Below are 21121 nucleotides of genomic sequence, written 5' to 3'. Positions count from 1 at the left end.
AGGCCCTCTGACTGATCCATGACTGTACGTCACAGGCCCTCTGACTGATCCATGACTGTACGTCACAGGCCCTCTGACAGCAGGACACCTGGCAGCCACGTGCCGTCTGTCCGGGAGCGCGCTCTTATTTTGAAGGGCGCGCCGTCCGTTTCCCGCCCCCCCCCTGTCTTGGCGCAGCCAGCTTTACGCAGCAGACCCACACGGAGGCACGGCGGATCAATTTGGAGCCCTGGCGGTTAATCAAGATTTTGCGCCACTGCTGATTGCTGTATCGGTAAGTAACAGCGGCCTCGGGCCCTTCGACCGAGCCGGTACACGAGCCGTTCGTCCGGGGTGACGCTCTGCCGCAGGGCGGCTCGCTGTGCGCCGTGTTTTCTCCGCAGACCGCCCCTCTCCTTTGTTCGCTTGCGCCTTTTCTCACGGATTTTATAAACACTGCCGCAACATGGCCGCCGTCCTGCAGGAGGAACCAATTAGCTGTGCACACATTTCCCTGTTTAGCGCCGTCATGGCGGCGGATGGCCAGCGGGGAGGATGCGTTGTGACCTCTGCTTGCCATCTTCATCAGCACCATCATCTTCGGCAGCAGCCACAACAAGCAGCGACCTCAGCACAGTCACGTGGGCTCAGTGTTTCGTTGCGTTAGCGGCGACGCTGATGGACTGAGGCGCGCCGGGATCCGGTCCGACTCAGGACCTCCTGAAAACCGCACCTGGGCAGCCGTGGGCCCCTGACGACGCCGAGATCTAAATGCTGCCGAGGGGTTGTCATAGAAACCAAACTAACGCCCTGCGTGGTAGCGCCTCCTTGTGTTCTTCAAAGGACGCAGTCTACAGGGGCGTGTCCTCCGGAGATGCTAACGTGTTCTTTGTGGGCTGCTGTTGAAGTGTCCAGCTGTTCCAAGTGAATCACGGGATACGCTGGTCAGTGAAGGATTCGAGCCTCTGAGGGGACGCCTCTGAGTGGGGGACGCCTCTGAGGGGACACCTCTGAGGGGACGCCTCTGAGCGGGGGACGCCTCTGAGGGGACACCTCTGAGCGGGACGCCTCTGAGGGGACGCCTCTGAGGGGGGGACGCCTCTGAGGGGACGCCTCTGAGCAGGACGCCTCTGAGGGGACACCTCTGAGCGGGACGCCTCTGAGGGGACGCCTCTGAGGGGGGGACGCCTCTGAACGGTGACACAGTCTGTCTACAGATGTGATCTTTCAGGGAAGTGGCTCCTGAACTGGGACACATGTTGCTCTTGGTCTACAGAGGACTTCCTGTTTTTCATGCCATGCTGTTTCTGTTGCCAAGCAACCTGAGAGCTGCAGCTGGCCGACTTTAGACCTGAACTCCTCAGCCGTTCGTTGTAGGCGTCTTGATCACCTGCGTATTGATCCATGATGATGATGTGCAGGTCTTTGGTGCAGCTCTGGTTGTAAACCTCAGGAGTGTGTGTCTGTGTGTGTGCATCAGTCTGACCTGTGACCTCTGACCTGTGGAAGCAGCTCACAGGTCTCAGGTGATGATCCTTACTTCTTTTTTGTGCAGGCTGAACGCGCTGGTTCTCATCATCTGCAGCAGCTGTGACGTCGCCCTGCTCTCCAGGTGTTAGTCTGCCCCGGCCTGAATGCAGCCTGTCTGGGGCACAGCCTAATTCCTGGTGTTCCCTCTCTCCCACCACCACCTCCTCCCTCCTTTCCCTATCCTCCCCGACCCCCTCCCTCCATCCTTCATCCACCCCTCTCCCCCACCAACCCACTACTACCACTACCTCCGCCACATCCTAAGCTACCAGCAATTAGCCTAGACCAGTGGCCCGCCCTGCCTCCTCCTTCAGGTGGATGAATGAAGACCCCATTTAAAAGCGCAGCGGCCCCACGGCCACGAGCAGATGGCAGTAAGTCACCAACACATCCAGTGTGGGAGGATACGTGATGGGGTCAGACAGGAAGTGTGGGGGTGGTGCTGCTCGTGACCTTTGATTTTAATAGATTCATGTTGAAGTGGGAGCTGATGTTGTGTGTGTCTGTTAGGACATTCAGGTGTCTCCCCGAACATGATGAAAAAGAAGAATTCTCAAAAGTAAGTGTGATGAAACACGTTGCTTCCAGTGAGCACTGCTGCCCGCTCTTCATGCTCTCCTCTTTGTCCCACAGGAAGCAGAGGACCAGTGTCGGCCCCAGTAAGACTCTGGCTCCGCCCAGGAGGAACATAGTGGGCTGCAGGATCCAGCACATCTGGAAGGAGGGCAGTAAGTGGCTGCCTCTGAGGCGTTTGACACACCTTTGTGCAAAATGCTAATGCTGACATGCATGTGTTTGCCGTCAGGTAAGTCTTCTCAGTGGAAGGGGACGGTCCTGGACCAGGTTCCTGTTAATCCCTCCCTCTACCTGATCAAGTACGATGGCTTTGACTGCATCTACGGCCTGGAGCTGTACACGGACGAGCGGGTGGTAGGCCTGGAGGTGCTGCCTGACAGAGTGGGTGAGGAGGTGTTCACAGTTAGCTCAGCAGCAGCGCTTGTTCCCCGTTTACATCCAAATATTCAGGAGCCTCAGAGCTCAGAGCTGCTGGGGATGTAACCCTCTTCTCTCTGTGATCGGTTCAGCCCCTGCCCGTGTGAGCGACTCACTGCTGGCCGAGACGATGATCGGTAAGGCGGTGGAGCACATGTTTGAGACAGAGGATGGGCCCAAAGAGGAGTGGAGAGGGATGGTTCTGGCCCGGGCTCCTATCATGACTTCCTGGTTTTACATCACCTATGAGAAAGACCCAGTTCTGTACATGTACCAGCTGCTGGATGACTACAAGGAGGGCGACCTGCGCATCATGCCCGACTCCAGTGAGCGCGCTCATGCTGCCTCTGTGATAAGCTAAGTCCACATGAACGTTAGCTAACCCTGCTGTGTCTTTGTGTGTGTAGATGACAGCACGGCGGCGGAGCGGGAGCCCGGAGAAGTGGTGGACAGTTTAGTGGGCAAACAGGTCGAGTACGCCAAGGAGGATGGCGGGAAACGCTCGGGGATGGTGATCCACCAGGTGGAGGCCAAACCCTCCGTCTACTTCATTAAGTTCGATGATGACTTCCACATCTACGTGTACGACCTGGTCAAGACCTCCTAAGACCCTAACAGACTCGCGGAAACCCACCAGAACTGCCAACAGAACCTGCCCAGGAAGGACAGCCCACCTCCCGGGTTGAGAACAGACCTTTATTCCTTAAACGCCTTAAAAACAGGAAGAACACATTCTCACCTACCACTGCTAGCCCCCTGATTGGTCCAGACATCGAACTCGACCTTGATGCCTCTGCAGACGGAACACAGGAAACTCCTCCCCCTCCTTGGGGTAATGATGGGACGAGCTGGGACTGACCGCAGCCCTGGAGGGAGCCTGTGTGTGACTGACCCAACTTACAGAAACATCCACCTGACTGAACCACAAGCACACAGGCATTACCTCCATGCCTGGGTCCTGACATGTTCTTGTACAGCCTGTGTGACCTGACGCCTCTGTCCTCTGTCTGTGAGCCTGACGACCTGATTGGATGATTCTCCCTGTGACTGAGTGGTCGCTCGGCCCACCGCGGCCGCACAGCTCCACGTTGACTCGTCCACATTCTGGAACATTCCCATCAGAGTCTGCATTGTTCTTCTGTGCTAGGTCTGGAATCTGTCTATGGTTCTAGAACTAACCCGGTTCTGTGTGTGTGTGTGTGTGTGTGTGCGCGTGCGTATGTGTGTGTTCAGAGCAGTGTTGTTTTTGCATGTGATGTAGCTCCTGTAAAAAGTTGCATGTCTGTAGTTTTCGGTTGTTCTTCAGACGGTTTTTATGTTGCTCCATGTTTTCTTTCCTCACTTCCAGTTTTGTACTGTGGTTTGCAGGTATAACACAAAGATATGAGTCCCTGAGCAGGACTGACGGCCGCCATCGCTCCGATGACGGCCGTCAGTCCTGTGTTCTGTCTGGATTGTCCCTTTAAAGAGTGCCATCTACAGGTGCCAGTGTTGTACAGCAGCTCACACTTCAATAAACATTTATCTGTTTTTTTACTCACAAGTTGTCTTTTGTCAACAAACACACTCGGTGACACACAAGCTGCAGCTTTCTGAGCAGAACAACAGTCCAGGCTCTGGATGACTGTTCTCTCGGGCTGTGCTGTTTCATGACTGACTCCAGGAGCTGTCACGTTGCCTGTGTCAGCAGTGGTGAAGAGTAACTAAGTATTTGTACTTTGTTCCTGTACTTAAGTAATTTTTATGTATTTCTACTTAAGTAAAAATAACAGCTCATCCTTTCTCCTCTGACTCCATGCTGCAGCTGTCCCCTGTCCTTTCTCCTCCACTACATTTCTCCAGTGTCTGTAGTTCCTTGTTCCATGTGATGAACACAGTGTGGACTGATGTGAGGTCAGACTCTGCATGGAGCTGGTGTCACGCTGTGTTTCTATAATGAGCCTCAGTCATGATGCCGGTGCTCTGGCTCAGTGAGCTAAATAGTTAGCTGCTGTCTGCTAACACAGGTCCATCCATGAATGTGTGATGAACATGAAACATCACATGAATCTACAGCAGGAACACTGACACAGTAAACATGCTGAATGCCTGTTTGTTATCAGCAGCCTCTCTGTTCACTTGATGCCCACAGCCTGCCTCAGGACACACAGACCTGTCCACAGCCTGCCTCAGGACACACAGACCTGTCCACAGCTGCTTCTGGACTCAACATGGACATTAACTACACATGCTCCATTTTACTTTGATTATTTTAACCTGTTCACATCCTTTGGAAATCAATCATATGTATCTGTACTTCCTCCACCGCTGGTCATCAGGAGGATGAACTGCAGCCTGTAGGGGGCAGCCTCTCTCTCCCAGCACCTTCCTCCTTTCCATTCTGGACTCACTCAGCAACAAATGTTTCAACAACACAAACTCACAGTGAAGTTTTAATATTTTCAATAAAGCTCAAACCTTTGTGTCTAATTTTAATGATTAATTCCATAAAGTTTATTGGTGTTAAAAGATGAGCGCCGCTGCCACGTCACTTCCTACCGTATGCAATCCCACAATGCACCTTGGCTGAAAGCTCAGTAACGTGGTTGTTTTGCCTGATTATATACATATATATAAATATATAAATATATATGTACATACATCGGTGAACGGCTGTGACGTGGCGGTGGGAGTGACTCCAAACTGTGAGCAGACACAGACAGAGACCGACACTGAACCCGCTGCGGCGGCGCTATAGAGACCGTCGGCGCGATGACGTCGGTCTGATCCTTCGGTTCATTGAACGTGATGATTGGTGCGTTCACGGTGAGTCCGTGAAAGGTGCAGCCTCACTTGTTACGCTTTGCGCCTCAGCCTTTCTGATCCTGACCCGAAGGACCGGAAACACTCCGATATATTTCTGTATCTATGACCCAAGAAAAAAAAAAAATAAATCTGTGACCCGGATGACCGAGAGTCTTCATCAATAACACTCCAATATATATCTGTGACCCGGATGACCGAGAGTCTTCATCAATAACACTCCAATATATATCTGTGACCCGGATGACCGAGAGTCTTCATCAATAACACTCCAATATATCTGATATGATGATCTATAAGATGCTGGAGCTCCAGTACCAGTCTGTTGTTGCAGTCTCCTCTGTGGTCCGCTGGGGGCAGCACTGCAGCCAGTGACACCAACAGACTGAAGGAACTGACCAGGAAGGCCGGCTCTGTCACTGGCTGCAGACAGGAGACCTTTGAAGCGGTGGTGGAGAGCAGGACACTGAACAGACTGTGATCCATCATGGATCACCCCGACCTCCCTCTCCGCCCTGCACTGGACTGAGGCGGAGCGCCTTCTCCAAAAGGCTCAGACAGCTTCACTGTCGGAGAACGCTACAGGAAGTCTGTCAAGACTGTACAACACCTCCTCTCTGTGCCAGAGAGAACAGACTCACTGCTGTAAGGACAGGTTCTGCACAAGGTTTTTTTTTGGGGGGGGGGGGGGGCTCTTGTAAAGGATGTGACGTCAGTCTATCGTATCGCGATACTTTTTTTTTTTTTTTACAACTTCCGGGCGAGACTTTCCACCAAACAAAGATGGCGTCCTTCTGAGGTTCCATGTGGCTCGAAAGAAGGAAACCTGCTCCATCCTGTTAAAACCTTAAATATCAGCGACACAGGAGCGGACCGTTCACCGCGGACAGTTCACCGGACCGGAAGCAGCTCGGACCGGAAGCCACGATGCAACACGACGACGTAAGTGTCGCTACCTCAGCTGGAGCCGCCAGCCTCAGGAGGGTCCGACTGTAGCGGCTCCTTAAACACACGCCTGTTCACAACACGGGGCTGAATGCTGGGCACACCGGGATCAAGATCTGATCCTGATGCTGGGCACACCGGGATCAAGATCTGATCCTGATGCTGGGCACACCGGGATCAAGATCTGATCCTGGGCACACCGGGATCAAGATCTGATCCTGATGCTGGGCACACCGGGATCAAGATCTGATCCTGATGCTGGGCACACCGGGATCAATATCTGATCCTGATCGGTAACTGTGATTGTGTTGTTGCGCTGCAGGTGATCTGGGACATCATCGGGAACAAGCAGTTCTGCTCTTTTAAAGTGAAGTAAGTCTGAACCGTTGTTAAGGCTCCGCCCATCATCGATTACCCCAAATACCTGTAATCCATCAGTTCATATAGATGATCGATCGGAGAGACGTTTGTGTATAGATCGATGGTCTGTGTGTGATCAGCGCCCTCTAGTGGACTGACTAATGAATGAACCGTGTGTCTGTGGCAGGACGAAGAGTCAGAGCTTCTGTCGGAATGAATACAGCATCACAGGCCTGTGCAACCGCTCGTCCTGTCCGCTGGCCAACAGCCAGTACGCCACCATCAGGGAGGAAAAAGGTACTACACTGAGCACACTGCCGCCACTCCTGCGACGTGTTGTTGTCTTTAAATAAATTCTGTCTGTTCCAGGTCAGTGTTTTCTCTACATGAAGGTCATCGAAAGAGCCGCGTTTCCATCCAAGATGTGGGAGAAGGTCACTGCTGTTACTGATGAATTAACCCATGAAGTCCCTTTGACCCTGGTCAGGTCAGGTCAGGTCAGGCGGGTCACTCACCAGGCTGTGTTTGCATGTCTCCAGGTGAAACTCAGTAAGAACTATGAGAAGGCTCTGGAACAGATCGACGAGAATCTGATTTACTGGCCCCGATTCATCAGACACAAGTGTAAACAACGCTTCACCAAGATCACCCAGTACCTGATCCGCATGCGCAAGCTGGTCCTGAAGAGGCAGTGAGTGGTCTTACCTCGCTCCAAATGACCCGTGTTGCTCTGAGCGGCGGCGTGTTTGTGACCTTGTTCTTTTTGTGTTTCAGGAGGAAGCTGGTGCCACTGAGCAGGAAGGTGGAGAGCCGGGAGAAAAGGAAAGAGGTTGGTCCCTGATCTTCACGTGTCTCGGGCCAGGCTCAGTCATGTGATCTCCTGTGGCCTTACTGGGTCTGCTGGGTCTGCTGGTGCTGCTGGCATTGGGTCATTCATCATCTGACAGGCTGGCTCCCTGAGTAAATGACTGTTGATTATTACTCTTGTAGGAAAAAGCTCTGATTGCTGCTCAGCTGGATAACGCCATCGAGAAAGAGCTGCTGGAGAGGCTCAAGCAGGGAACGGTGAGGCCGCCGTCCACGCGCTCATGTCGACCACGTGACAAGACGTGAAAGTAAAGGTTTTTGTGTTTTCAGTACGGAGACATCTACAACTTCCCAGTCCACGCCTTCGACAGAGCTCTGGAGCAGCAGGATGAAGAGAGCGAATCAGAGTCTGAGGAGGAGGAGGAGGAGGAAGAGGATGACGAGGTGGTGAGGGTTCTTTTACTGTCGGGCCTTTCTGACTGAGAGCTTATCCTGATGGTCTCCTGTGTCCTGCAGGACGTCGGGCAGAGAGAGTTCATAGCAGAAGATGAAGTGGAGGAGAGTGACCTGAGCGACTTCGAGGTAAAAGCTACAAACACGTAAACACGCCCTCAGTCTGGCGCCCAAGTGCCCAAATGATTGTTAATCATCAGCTGCTGCTCCTGACCGGACTTCTCTGATTTTACACCGGTTGACATTGTTAGGACATGAACAAGCTGAGGACCAGCAGCGATGAGGAGGACCAGTCCAATGAGGAGGACGAGGACGAGGACGAGGAAGAGATGGAGACGGCTGGGCACACCAAGGCCTCGAGGTTGAAAGGCAGATCTTTGGCGGCAAGAAAGAAGCGAGCGTACGTGGAGATCGAGTACGAGCAGGAGACGGAGCCCAGCTCTAAGAACAGGGCCACGTAGTCCGACCCCCCCCCCCCCCCCGCGTTATCTCAACAACTGAAGCTGTGCGTTTATCGGACTGTTCTGTTCATGTTCTAAATGATGCTTCAAGCTTCTTCTGGTGTCAGCAGGTCCAGTCAGTGTGCTTAGTTCAGGAACTCGTGTTGTAAAATGTAAAATGTCCAATGGACGTGTCCAGCTGCAGCTGGTCTGTCCAACACAAGTCATGATGTGAATAAACTGTTGGTGGCAACTCAAATAGTTCTATGTAAAAAAGGAAAACCCACCCAGCACCCCCTGCAGGCACAAACAGGAACTCTTCCCGATCATTTGATGCAGATATATACAACATGTTGACTTTATTTACAGCGAGCCGTCCTCACCGATGGACAGCGTGGACTGAAGGAAATCCAAACACAAACAGGGTGAGAGGAGACGTTACAGAGCAGGGCGCAGCCACCTCACACCGCTGACTGAAAACCCTCACATACAGGTTTTAGTAACTTTATTAAAATCTAGGTTCTGCTGCCACCTGCTGGTACTTCTCATATTCTAGCGCTTGATGAACGACATGCATGTTTTTGGTTTTGTCGGTGGAGCTTAAGGCAACAGCACGATGACAGGAGGTTCTGACCCGTTACTGCTGCCTTTCAAGTTCCAACACTCGGTTCAGGCTGTGGGACAGAAACCAAGCCTCGCTGTCCACCGGTCCGAGGACAGCGAGGGGCACACAGATGTGGACACGGTTGATGATGTGAAGCAAACAAACCCTGCAGCTTAGAATGAAACGTCCCAAAAACTACAAACAAACCGTTGCTGATACAAAGCGTCACTTGTTTAATGTCCAAGTCAGAATAAACACTTCCGTCTTCACGCCGCCTGTTTTACTCATATGTTCCAATTGGTCATGAGCAAAGACCTGATCTGTCTGAAGCTGTACAGATAGTGTCTTTGTCTCACGGGTCCTGAATGGTGTGCTAGTGAATCAGCGACTGTACCGTAGTGTCAGAGCGGCTGCAGTGAAGACGCTGACGTTCATTATCTCAGGCTTTATTTCTAACTCATTACAATGTTCTAAAAGGGTTCTCACTCACCGCTCAGAACCGTGTGGAGCACTTCAGGATGTCAAGGCTTTCATTAGGATGTTCTGCCTATTACTGTGTTTAAAAAGCGATCTTAAGATAAGAACAATACGCCTGAATGGCCACTAGAAGGAGCAGTACTCTTTAAAAAAAACAAAAACAGGACAACAAATAACAAGCAAACATCTGCGTTTCCTCAGCCTGAACCCTTTGGAGCAGGTTGACCCGTTAACACCTGAAACAAACCAAGGTTCTAAGTCATGGCTTGGTTTAGATTGCACCATTTCTCATGGGACAAATGTCTGGGTGTGGTCGGAGGGCGATGCTGGTCTGCTGAGGCCGGTCCAGACTTTGGGCTATGTGTCCAGATTTGAGAAGATCCTCTTTAGACCTAGGTGCTGATTGTAGTGGGACTTTCTGGGCTGACAGAACTAAAGTCCAGGTCGGGTTTGGAAATGGGTTTTCTGGTGATGGATTACAAATGATCCAGGGTTTAGCCGGAGCCTGAGTGAGGACTAAGGAGAGATTCATTCTGAGCAGAACACGACCCAATCCATGAAGTAGGTGTCGTCGGTCCGAATGTTGAACCGATCCAGTGGTGGTCCAAGTGTCTGGATAGTCTATAGTTTCTGGATTCTGATGGTCCAGTTGTAAGCAGTGACATGGAGCTGAGGGACTGAGTGTGTTGCAGATATAGTTGGAGCCTGGTGAAGGGCGTTCATGTGTCTGTCCAGCTGCTCTGTGGTTAGCAGCTGCAGCCCTCTTTAACAGGCTGGCTGTCTGCATTGAGGCGTCCTCCCTGTGGTGCCGACGGTTTGTGCTGGACTCCCGACTCGGCCGCATTTAGATCCAGACTGCCATCCTGAATGTTCTGGTAGATCCTCTTTGCTGCCTCAAGGAAGGCCTCCTCCACATTCTCCCCTCTGGAGCAGAGTGGACGGGTTAGGGTTAGGGTTAGGGTTTGAAAAGGAGCATTTATGAACAGCAGGATCACTAGACCCGAGCTGGCATGTGCTGACATCATACAACCTACTGCAGAGCTCAGACGCTGGGTGACTCATTACCGGCTGGTAAAACCAGCAGTTATACAGTAATTATATTTAAGTGGAACAGACAGTGTTCCCGATGCATATGTATGGAAATTAAAGCTATTATAAGCATGTCGAGCTTCACTGTAGGCTGACAGAGATCAGGTTCACTGCTCTGTGCGACACCATCACTGTGTGTACTCACGTCTTAGCACTGGCCTCTAGAAACAGCAAACCTGATGGAGGAGAAGAAGCACAGATCCTGATCAGCCATCTGTGTTCAAGTGCGTCGGATTTGTCAGAGGAATTCTCACCGTTCTCCTCAGCAAACTGTTTGGCTTCCTCGTATGTCACATCCCTCTGAGCCTCCAGGTCCCCCTTGTTCCCGATCAGAATGATCACCTACAACACACACCATCAATCATCTGATCGACGACTTCATGAAGCAGCAGTGTCCTGAGATCCTGATCCTGTGTGTGTCTGTGTGTCTGTGTGTGCGTGTGTCCTCACTGTGTTGGGGTTGGTCAGGTTCCTGGCATCTGTCAACCAGCTGCTCAGATGATTGTAGGTACTCCTCCTAAAACAAAGACAGGTGAGCTCAGTGAGGCGGCGCACAGGTTACATCTTAGCATGCTAACACTCACAGGTTACAGCTTAGCATGCTAACACTCACGGGTCACCATCTTAGCATGCTAACACTCACAGGTTACATCTTAGCATGCTAACACTCACGGGTCACCATCTTAGCATGCTAACACTCACGGGTCACCATCTTAGCATGCTAACACTCACGGGTCACCATCTTAGCATGCTAACACTCACGGGTCACCATCTTAGCAAGCTAACACTCACAGGTTACATCTTAACATGCTAACACTCACGGGTCACCATCTTAACATGCTAACACTCACGGGTTACATCTTAACATGCTAACACTCACGGGTTACATCTTAACATGCTAACACTCACGGGTTACATCTTAACATGCTAACACTCACGGGTTACATCTTAGCATGCTAACACTCACAGGTTACATCTTAGCATGCTAACACTCACGGGTTACATCTTAGCATGCTAACACTCACAGGTTACATCTTAGCATGCTAACACTCACGGGTCACCATCTTAGCATGCTAACACTCACGGGTCACCATCTTAGCATGCTAACACTCACGGGTCACCATCTTAGCATGGTGACCCGTGAGGTCACCATCTTAGCATGCTAACACTCACGGGTCACCATCTTAGCATGCTAACACTCACGGGTCACCATCTTAGCATGCTAACAGTCACAGTACCTGGTGATGTCATAGACCATGAGGGCGCCGGCGGCCCCTCTGTAGTAAGACCTGGTGACGGCCCTGAAGCGCTCCTGCCCGGCTGTGTCCCAGATCTGCAGCTTCACCTTCTGACTGTGGACCTCCATGATCCTCGTCCCAAACTCCACCCCGATGGTGTGAGGACAGTCCGCCATGACTGTGCACATTCACACACACACACACATTTATAACATCAACAGGAAGTGGCCGGACGGAAGTCACAAATCACAGAGAAGAAGACACTTACACTTTTTCTCTGTGAACTGATGCAGCAGACACGACTTCCCCACTCCCATATCACCTGGGACACACAGACACACACGTTACAGTGAGGCTCACTGACGTCACAGCCTGAAGAGGTCAATGATGAAATGACATAACGGTACATAAACATTTCACACTTCCGGTGACCACCCCATTGATGAGCCCATCACTCACCGATGATGATGTATTTGAAGATGTAAGAGTAGTTGTACGGGGCGGCGGTCATCTTGGTTCTGGAAAGGATCAGGACACAGTCAGAACCCGGCCCAGCCTCTGCCGTCTACTAAGGCTTCTTACTGCACTACCAAACAAAAGGGGGCAGCTAGGTGAGCACCCAGCTAGGTGAGCACCCAGCTAGGTGAGCACCCAGCTAGGCGAGCAGCTAGCTGAGCTGTCCCTGGAGCTGCAGCGCTGCGTGTTGACAGTCATGCGGGGTGAACGCTGTCATCTTTGGAAGACCTGTTAAACCAGTCAGCTGACTTCCAGCTCTGACCAAACCTCTGAATCTGTCTGCTAGCTTTGCTCCGCTAACAGCTACAGCTCTGTCTACGCCTTGCTAACAGCTAGCAGCTAGCAGCAGGTTTATAAAGACCCCCCCCAGCCCCAAGATAACCGGGAGATACGGACGCGAGCACGAACCTCTGGGCTTTACCTTCGCTCCGGGAGTCTGTCCTAGTGCACACGGGTTAAACTGCTAGTTAGCCGGATAGTTGTTCTTGTTGTCTGGTTAGCCTGCCGATCCGTCAGGACGCCTTTCCTTCTTCCGTGTTTCCTTCTTCCGCCTTCTTTTACTGCTGCTAACTGTACCACCGCAAGGCTCGTCGGCCTCTACTGCCACCCAGTGGCTGAAGAGGACGGGCGCAGCACAGGGTTTATACAGCGCCACAGAGCAATAATCCCATTTCAACCAGAATGAGGTCGTATTCCGACTAAGACCCTGCCACGTCACACTTTCTGATGGATGATTATTCTGGTAGATATTCTGATAACGCAGCGTCAGGAATATTCCTGTTTCTATGCTAACCAATGATTCCTCTGTGCCATGATGACTGCCCACAGAGGTGGTCTTCAGGTCCTGATCTCTGTCCGACCACATGTACAGGCATGTAAAATGATCAGATGGTTATTGATCATCAGTCTGTGTGCAGCGTGTCACATCAGTGCGTCATTGCAGAAGCTCCACATGTCTTACATTGTGTACAGGGCGGCGTTTGAATATCAGCTTCATATCAGGCTATCGCTGTGAATGTAAACGTCTCCTCTGTGACTACAGGCTTGTTATGTCTGAAAGTCGTCCTCTGAAAACGCTGGACAAATGTTCATTAGCAACTCAAACTGAAATCTAAATTCTGACCCTACAAAGTATTAATAACACACGTTCTCTTTGTGAAATCCTGCAAACACACAGCGCACAGATAAAGTAAACTCGAGGTGTTTTCTGGACATTTTAATGGTGCTCTTTGTCTCCGGATGTTTTGGACTGTTCTTCAGAATAGTCCGGCCTCCCTCTCCTCCCCCATGTGTTGAGGTCACACAGAGGCGGGACTCAGACTCAGGCAGCTTCACACACACAGAGTTCAGTGAGCAGGACTTCTTCAGCAGAGATATGAGACAGAAGCCCAGCAGCTACTAAGAGGACAGACATGGACAAACAGAAAGGTACTGTGTGACATCTTATTACACCCTAACCCTTCACAACACACACTCTATCAAACAGGCACACACTCACTTCACACAAATGTTTGACAAAATTATGACAAAGCATTAACCTGATGATGGAAAAATGACATAAGGACAGAAGTTCTCCTACAGGAACAACCAACCTCTAACTGTGTATGGTTCCTGTCTCTGCCTGTAGAGGGCGGTGTGTGTGTAGTTCATGTCTCTGCCTGCAGAGGGCGGTGTGTGTGTGTAGTTCATGTCTCTGCCTGTAGAGGACGGTGTGTGTGTGTAGTTCCTGTCTCTGCCTGTAGAGGACGGTGTGTGTGTGTAGTTCATGTCTCTGCCTGTAGAGGGCGGTGTGTGTGTGTAGTTCATGTCTCTGCCTGTAGAGGGCGGTGTGTGTGTGTAGTTCCTGTCTCTGCCTGTAGAGGACGGTGTGTGTGTAGTTCATGTCTCTGCCTGTAGAGGGCGGTGTGTGTGTAGTTCATGTCTCTGCCTGTAGAGGACGGTGTGTGTGTGTAGTTCCTGTCTCTGCCTGTAGAGGACAGTGTGTGTGTGTGTGTGTAGTTCCTGTCTCTGCCTGTAGAGGACGGTGTGTGTGTGTGTAGTTCCTGTCTCTGCCTGTAGAGGGCGGTGTGTGTGTGTAGTTCCTGTCTCTGCCTGTAGAGGGCGGTGTGTGTGTGTAGTTCCTGTCTCTGCCTGTAGAGGGCGGTGTGTGTGTGTAGTTCATGTCTTTGCCTGTAGAGGGTGGTGTGTGTGTGTAGTTCCTGTCTCTGCCTGTGGAGGACGGTGCGTCTCTAGTTATTGTCTCTACAGGGGTCATGGGGTCATGGGGTCATGCCCTTGTTAACTTAAATTGAATGTAAACAGGTGAACTGTTTGAAATGTCTCCCTCTGTACTTGGTTTTGAATACGGAGGACCTGCAGCGCCCCCTTCATGTCCAAGTGGGTGGTGAAGTGTTTGTGGTACTGATGGTATGTTAACCATCGGAAACACCCGGCTGTCCTCTTGGTCTCATGAGACGGAGCTAATGGACTGTTTAGATTCAGCAGAACTCTGTTGTTGCTCCAGTTTGACCGCGTTAACATGATTCCTGTCTGCTGCTTTTTCCTGGGAGGCCTGGAGACAGATGTCCTTTCACTCATTGACACCACCACCTATCCTGGGTCATTGGTTCACTGCTTCACTGTGGAGCTGATGGAACTTCAGCCTGTTTCCATTCAGATGTTGTAACTGTTGTTTTAGTAGGTATCAGATGTAATGATCATGGTGAATGCCACAGCAGCTGGGTCACGCTGCTGTCTGAGGAGGCTCGAGCTCTGTGATGTCCTCTGTCTCTGTGAGGACCGTCAGTTCCAGGAAAACCTCTTGGTTGTCTCCGCAGACTGTGTGTGTGTCCCGCAGCATCAAAGACGCAGCCAGGAAGTGATGCTGATGGGCAGATAAGCCGGCAGCGGCCGCTCTGAGCAGCATGTTGTGTTGTTGTTGTGGGTGTGTGAGGTATGTGCAGCGGCCAGATGATAAGCAGTGCGGGGTCTGTTAAAGTCAGCAGAGAGGGTTAATCAGAGACATTTACCCTTCGCCTCCCACACAGCTCGCTGAGTGGACTCTGAATAAAGGAGCTCTGTTCTCCTCCCGCTGCTCACAGACCTGAACACAGTTCATCATCAGTGTCTTCGGTCCAACAACGCAGGTTCTGAAAATGTTCAAATGCATCTGTGCAACATCCAAGAAGGTCAGTGAGGACGGTCCAAGCCTCACTGGCTGGTTCTGGGCGTTAGGAAGGTTCTGTGAAGCCGGAGGAGTTAAACATTAGAGCAGCTTATCAGCGGTGAAGGTATGTGAAGGCCGGGTGCAGTCAGTCAGTAACCGACCCACTGATCAGGCTCAGCACCTCAGACACACACCTATTAATGGGTTAAGCAGGTTAAGCAGGCCGTCCCCGGCACTCGTCCCTCTGACCACCTGTCCTGCTGTGTGTCCACTGCAGTGCTCACCAAGCTGATCTGGGATCTGCAGTCCTTTCTGTCCGTCCTGGACTCGGAGAACCTGAGTTACATCGCTCAGGCGCAGAAGAAGTCCATCTCAGAGCTGCTGTTCAAGCTGCAGACCCGGGATTCTCCAGGTACTGCGGTGCTCATGGTACCACTGTGGGACTGCTCCAAGACCACACACTGACTGTCTGCTGTCTTTTCAGTGGAAGACGCAGAGTACATGATCATGACCTGTCCGTCCTCGTCGCCAGTCACTGACCTCACAGACGCGCCCGGCACAGGTAGCCTGACAGTGTTAGGGGATTTCTGAGGTATCGGACTTTTTAAAGCCTGTTTTCTGTCTAGATGGTGTCTGTCTTCCTGAGCTGGTCTCAGAACAGGACTCCTCTGATTGGACGAAAAGTCAGGTAAGTCACCATGAATCAAACCTTCTGTAGGACAGAGACAGGGCCTCATCAGGGACTGAAAACAGGAGGAGGAGGCTCTATGATGTGGGTCAGTCATAACAGGCTGAGTCCTCCTGAGGGTGAGGAGGAGACGGCAGGGTGTGTGTGTGTGTGTGTGTGTGTGAGTGTGTGTGTGTGTGTGTGTGAGGGAGTGAAAGGAAGTTCAGTGTTTACATATGGGACCATCTCCTCTCTATCTGTCCTCCTATTGGCTGAGAGCTCTGCTGAGGGAGGAAGTGGTCATTGATGGAGGTTGATTAGCATCTGCGCTACGTGATAGATAGACACACACACACACACACAGACACACACACAAACAGACACACACACAAACACTCGCACAGACAGACACACACACACACACACACACACACACAGTCACACACACTCACTCACACACACACTCACAGACACTCACACACACACTCACACACACACTCACTCACACTCACACACACAGTCACACACACACACACTCACACACACACTCACACACACAGTCACACACACACTCACACACACACTGTGAAAGTTGTGACCTAAACAACAAACTGTTTCAGACACGTCACCCCTCGGGGCCGCCCCACCCTGCTGGAGGTCTGGGAGGCGATGATGATGATGATGATGATGAAGAGGATGACACGTATGAGGAGGCAGAACCCTACAGAGCTGCCGACACCATGTCCAACACTGGTATCTGTGCATGCACACAGACAGGGAGCAGGCCGAGGGCTTTGTAATGAAACATAAACCTCTTTGTTCTTCCAGAGAGGGCGGAGTCTGGTAGCAGTCACTACGAGTCATACGGCGAGGAGGAGGAGGATGAAGGGGCGGGGCTTGTGAAAGACAAAGCTCACTACATCCAGTGGAGCTCGTCCCAGCCCTGCCTCAGGCCTGCTCCTGAGTCCCGCCTATGTGGGTACCTGTGGAGGAGGAAGTGGCTCGGACAGTGGAGCAAACAGCTGTTTGCCATCAGGAACGACACGCTGCTGGTGAGGCAGGGCTCCGGCCAATCAGCACAGAGATGTGTGCCTCACCTGGTTTGGCTCTAATGAGTGTGTTTCTGTGTGTGTGTGCGTCAGTGTTATAAGTGTGCTCGCGACCTGTTGCCTCAGCTGGAGGTGAACCTGCGCGGCTGCCAGCTCGTCTACAAGTCGAAGAGCGGCGGGAAGATCCAGCACCAGCTCAAACTGGTGCCGCTGGGCGCGGACACGCTGGTGCTGGGCTACAGCAGCTTCCACCAGGCCGACGAGTGGAGGAGGGTCAGCAGCACCGCCACCTGTCCGCCTCTCTGACACTCTGCAGCAAGCCTAAACTGTGTGTGTGTGTGTGTGTGGGCAGGTGATGGAGGAGGCCAGTGTTGGAGGTGAAGCAGACTCTCAGAGTGTTTTGTCCCTGTTCAAATCCGACCGGCTGCTGTCCAGCAGGGTGAGGAGCTGCAGGAGGACCTCTGGATTATAATCCCAGGTGTGAGGAGCATGTTGTTGTCTGCTAACCTGGCTCCGCTGTGTTTGTCCTCTTCAGTCCAGCACTGTCCTCTCCGAGTCAGATGAGGAGAAACCTTCAGCTGTGGGCAGCTGGAGCAGACACTCCAACACCCCGTCTCTGCAGCTGAAGGGACAGCTGTCTTCTTCAGGTGGGCGGGTCCAGAGTGGTGGACATATTGTTCAGGGGCGGGGTTAGAAAGCTGTGTGTCATCTGACCCGTGACCTGTTCCAGGCTTCCTGAACGTGCTGATGAACTGTCAGTGGCAGAACCTGCGCTGTCAGGTGGAGGCTGGACTCCTCAACATGTTTGGAGAGGAGGAGGAGGAGGAGGGGACGAAGGAGAGGTCACCTCAGTACACCATCCAGCTGAGAGGCTGCGAGGTCCGAGCCGGGCCTGACACAGACCGCTCCTATAGGATCACGTTGAATATGTGTGATGACCAGGTCGCCATGCTGGAGGTGAGCTGGCGGTTGGCGAGGTCCGTTGTGTGAGTTGATGTCACGTTAAAGCGCTCGCTCCACCTTCAGGTTCGCCGTCCGGAGGAGAAGGAGCGATGGCTGCAGCTGCTGCGGGACGGAGCTGCCGACAGCACGCGGGAGCCCACGGGGGCTGGACTCAGGTAGGAAGCAGCACTGTCCCTGACCCTCTGCACTGTAGCCTCGAAGGGTTTAGTGACATCATCATTCTACGAGAAGCCCCGCCCCCACAGCTCACTGCTTCATTTCGTCCATTGTCTTCTGGTCAAAATGGCCGCCTGATCTGTAGTGGGATTGTTTTCCCTCCTCAGCGGGCTGCAGACTCGCATGTTTCCAACCTCCAATACGTACATGGACGACCCCTTTCGTCTGGATGGATCGGGCCGAGACCAACCCATCTACTCCAACAGCGCCATGCTGGATCACATGGTATGGCTCCATGACACGAAGCTGATCAGCTCAGTGAGCACAGATCCATATGTCCAATGATTCAGATCAGCCGTGGTCTTTGTATCAAGGAGCCCACATCCTGGTTCTGACTGGACACAGACCCTAAAACCTTCATGTTTCTTGCAGCTGCAGAGCTCCCAGGATCCAGTTCACTGCAGCTCCGTGTCATCGAAGGAGTCTGTGACCTACAGTAACACGGGCTTCAGCAGTGAGTCCTCATCAACCTCTGCAGAACCTCTGGATCAGCTGCAGGTTCTGATGAGTGTAGATATCTGACACGTCTGTGTTTCAGGCAGGAAGGTGGCTGAGGTGCCGCGGGGCGTCCAGAAGCTGGACCTCACCGGGAGGAGGACGGTGCAGCTGAGGGCGGGGTCAGAGGTCAACCTGGCATCCACCAGCAAGCAAAGCAAACGCAACTCCTTTAGACAGTCGCTGGCCGTCTGCACTGAGCGCGCTCAGGTTAGACCACGTGTGTGAAGCTTCCTGTGGTTTGTGCTCAGCCGGCCTCAACATCTCTGCCTTTCAGGCGGGCTTCCTGAACCCTCTGCTGCGACGGACAGCGTCCGCGAAGAACTCTCTGAGACGAGCTCCTTCGGCACTCTTCATCGAACATGGAAAGGTTTTCCAGAGGAGGAAGGTGAGGTTCAAACAAACACCACTCAGTTTAGAACACGCAGCACCGAGTTCTATCAGGAGGAACTCAGAGGAACACGTCAGAGGAACACGTCAGAGGAACACGTCAGAGGAACACGTCAGAGGAACACGCCTGACGAAAAACACACGTGTGTTTAATCAGCTCCACTAACATGTCACTGCTGGTTTCTGCCCCAGTGTCTCTCACACACAGACAGACACACACACACAGACACACACACACACAGACAGAGACACACAGACACACAGACAGAGACACACACACACACAGGCACACACACACACAGACAGAGACACACAGACACACACAGACAGAGACACACACACACAGGCACACACACACAGACAGAGACACACACACACACACACACACACAGACAGAGACACACACACACAGGCACACACACACACAGACAGACAGAGACACACAGACAGAGACACACAGACACAGACACACACACACAGGCACACACAGATTAACCCTTTGTGCCTGTTAACAGCTTCCGTCTCCTTCTTACAGGAGTGGGAGACCAAAGCCGCGGCTTGACGCTGGTCGTCCAATCACATCAGCTGAGGTGAATCCTCACTGACGGCCTGTTTGTTAACTTGTTGTTCTCATTGGTTCTGGTGTCCAGGTGTTTCTGGCTGTATCGCCTTGTATTTATCCAGTAACACTGACCTGTACATGAAAGCCTTTTGAAGGGATCGTTCCAGCCGTGGCGGCTCGGCCCACGCGGCCTCCTCCCTGTGACAGAATGTTGCTGCTGTTCACACACAGTCATGAACATATAGAAATGTTCTTTATTGTGAGTCCTGGTTAATCGTTCACATCATTCCTGTTACAGCATCCAGAAAACAGCCACAGCACGTCAGTCACTGGGTCAGCATGTACAGCAGCATCACACAGAGCCTTCTGACCTCTGTCATTCAACACCTCAAAAATAATGCTGTTCATATTATTAATAACGTTATTAATGCCACATTAGCATATGGGAATAAAAACATGACGTAATGTTAGCAAGCAGAGCACAGCTGATTGGACCACAGCACAGATCTTTCTCTGAGCTTCAGTGATTTCACAGCAATAAACAAACTTCATTGTGTTTCTGATTGTGTTACAGACAGTGTGTGGTCGGTGTGTTCTCAGACATTTCAGCTGGTCACTATGGAAACACTGACACCAGCTCCTTTCACTTTGATAAATACCAACGGCTGTTTGAATAAAGGCTGAATAAAAACACAACATCATGCTGCAGGGTACTGATCAAAGAATGTAAAAACCTCAAAAATATTCCAAAACAATCTGTCTTGCCGTGTGACATCACAGCAGCCACAGCTAGTGAAGCGATCACACAGCGTGGATCCTTGATCCTCCGTCTCACCGTACAGACGATCACTCGCTTCCTTCCAGGTGCTTTGGGAGTGAAGAGGAAACGTGAACACACAGGAAGTCCGAGCTCCCCGCAGAGTCCAGGACTTCATGCTGCCCCCACTCAGGACGAGTCGCTTCATATTTGTGGTGGATGTTTGAATTTCTGTGATACAATCTTTAGTGTTGGTGAACAATGACCCCGTTTCCATGGAAACAGAGAACAGACTGTGGACGTCCACACACTGGGCTGCTGGTCCACAGTCAGTGAAACTGAATCTCACACACACACTCACACACTCACACACACACCTACCTACACAGACACACACACACACACACACACTCTCACACACACTCACACACACCTACCTACACACACACACACACACACACACACTCTCTCACACACACTCACACACACCTACCTACACACACACACACACACACACACACTCACACACACCTACCTACACACACACACACACACTCTCACACACACACACCTACCTACACACACACACACACACTCTCACACACACACACACACACACACTCTCACACACACCTACCTACACA

The 21121-nt window shown here is 51.8% G+C and overlaps 4 protein-coding genes and 1 non-coding gene across 8 annotated transcripts; 4 read left to right on the top strand and 1 right to left on the bottom strand.

Annotated features, from left to right (window-relative positions):
• The first annotated feature begins 147 nt into the window (after positions 1 to 147).
• LOC114442087 (spindlin-Z-like) lies at positions 148 to 4000 on the top strand. The gene is made up of 7 exons (XM_028415368.1): positions 148 to 274; positions 1535 to 1883; positions 2020 to 2068; positions 2143 to 2237; positions 2315 to 2470; positions 2595 to 2828; positions 2910 to 4000. The coding sequence occupies exons 2-7, from the start codon at positions 1832 to 1834 to the stop codon at positions 3107 to 3109; spliced, it is 786 nt and encodes a 261-aa protein (XP_028271169.1). The 5' UTR covers positions 148 to 274; positions 1535 to 1831; the 3' UTR covers positions 3110 to 4000.
• A 1267-nt stretch (positions 4001 to 5267) lies between these two features.
• Positions 5268 to 5366, top strand: LOC114442103 (small nucleolar RNA U13). Its single transcript, XR_003671315.1, has one exon. It is a non-coding gene; the product is annotated as a small nucleolar RNA U13 (small nucleolar RNA).
• Positions 5367 to 6063: 697 nt separating this feature from the next.
• mak16 (MAK16 homolog (S. cerevisiae)) lies at positions 6064 to 8568 on the top strand. 2 transcript variants are annotated; one of them, XM_028414382.1, is made up of 10 exons: positions 6064 to 6246; positions 6572 to 6621; positions 6797 to 6906; positions 6979 to 7043; positions 7149 to 7300; positions 7384 to 7438; positions 7600 to 7674; positions 7747 to 7860; positions 7933 to 7998; positions 8121 to 8568. In XM_028414382.1, exons 1-10 carry the CDS (start codon positions 6232 to 6234, stop codon positions 8328 to 8330), a joined length of 912 nt encoding a protein of 303 aa, XP_028270183.1. In that variant the 5' UTR covers positions 6064 to 6231; the 3' UTR covers positions 8331 to 8568. The 2 variants fall into 2 exon arrangements, with proteins under 2 accessions (XP_028270183.1, XP_028270182.1); XM_028414381.1 differs by having other exon boundaries at positions 7747 to 7863.
• A 558-nt stretch (positions 8569 to 9126) lies between these two features.
• On the bottom strand, positions 9127 to 12792 carry LOC114441444 (ras-related protein Rab-14-like). Of its 3 annotated transcripts, none has more exons than XM_028414384.1 (8): positions 12642 to 12792; positions 12177 to 12235; positions 11986 to 12039; positions 11718 to 11895; positions 10930 to 10996; positions 10734 to 10821; positions 10625 to 10655; positions 9127 to 10314 (listed from the first exon to the last, which is right to left on the bottom strand). In XM_028414384.1, exons 2-8 carry the CDS (start codon positions 12226 to 12228, stop codon positions 10137 to 10139), a joined length of 648 nt encoding a protein of 215 aa, XP_028270185.1. In that variant the 5' UTR covers positions 12229 to 12235; positions 12642 to 12792; the 3' UTR covers positions 9127 to 10136. The 3 variants fall into 3 exon arrangements, with proteins under 3 accessions (XP_028270185.1, XP_028270184.1, XP_028270186.1); XM_028414383.1 differs by having other exon boundaries at positions 12655 to 12792; XM_028414385.1 differs by lacking the exon at positions 12642 to 12792 and adding an exon at positions 12386 to 12487 and having other exon boundaries at positions 12177 to 12322.
• Positions 12793 to 13416: 624 nt separating this feature from the next.
• LOC114441643 (actin filament-associated protein 1-like 2) lies at positions 13417 to 19990 on the top strand. Its single transcript, XM_028414657.1, has 16 exons — positions 13417 to 13661; positions 15656 to 15790; positions 15863 to 15940; positions 16005 to 16066; positions 16666 to 16798; positions 16874 to 17097; positions 17188 to 17367; positions 17447 to 17533; positions 17630 to 17741; positions 17825 to 18051; positions 18121 to 18212; positions 18381 to 18498; positions 18646 to 18727; positions 18812 to 18978; positions 19046 to 19156; positions 19694 to 19990. Exons 1-16 carry the CDS (start codon positions 13646 to 13648, stop codon positions 19718 to 19720), a joined length of 1851 nt encoding a protein of 616 aa, XP_028270458.1. The 5' UTR covers positions 13417 to 13645; the 3' UTR covers positions 19721 to 19990.
• The last annotated feature ends 1131 nt before the right edge of the window (positions 19991 to 21121 follow it).

This window comes from Parambassis ranga, chromosome 9 (genome assembly GCF_900634625.1).
Source record: "Parambassis ranga chromosome 9, fParRan2.1, whole genome shotgun sequence".
In the NCBI taxonomy this organism is placed as follows: Eukaryota; Metazoa; Chordata; class Actinopteri; family Ambassidae; genus Parambassis; species Parambassis ranga.
Note: the sequence above shows the minus strand (reverse complement) of the source record. Positions and strands in the feature narration are given on the sequence as shown.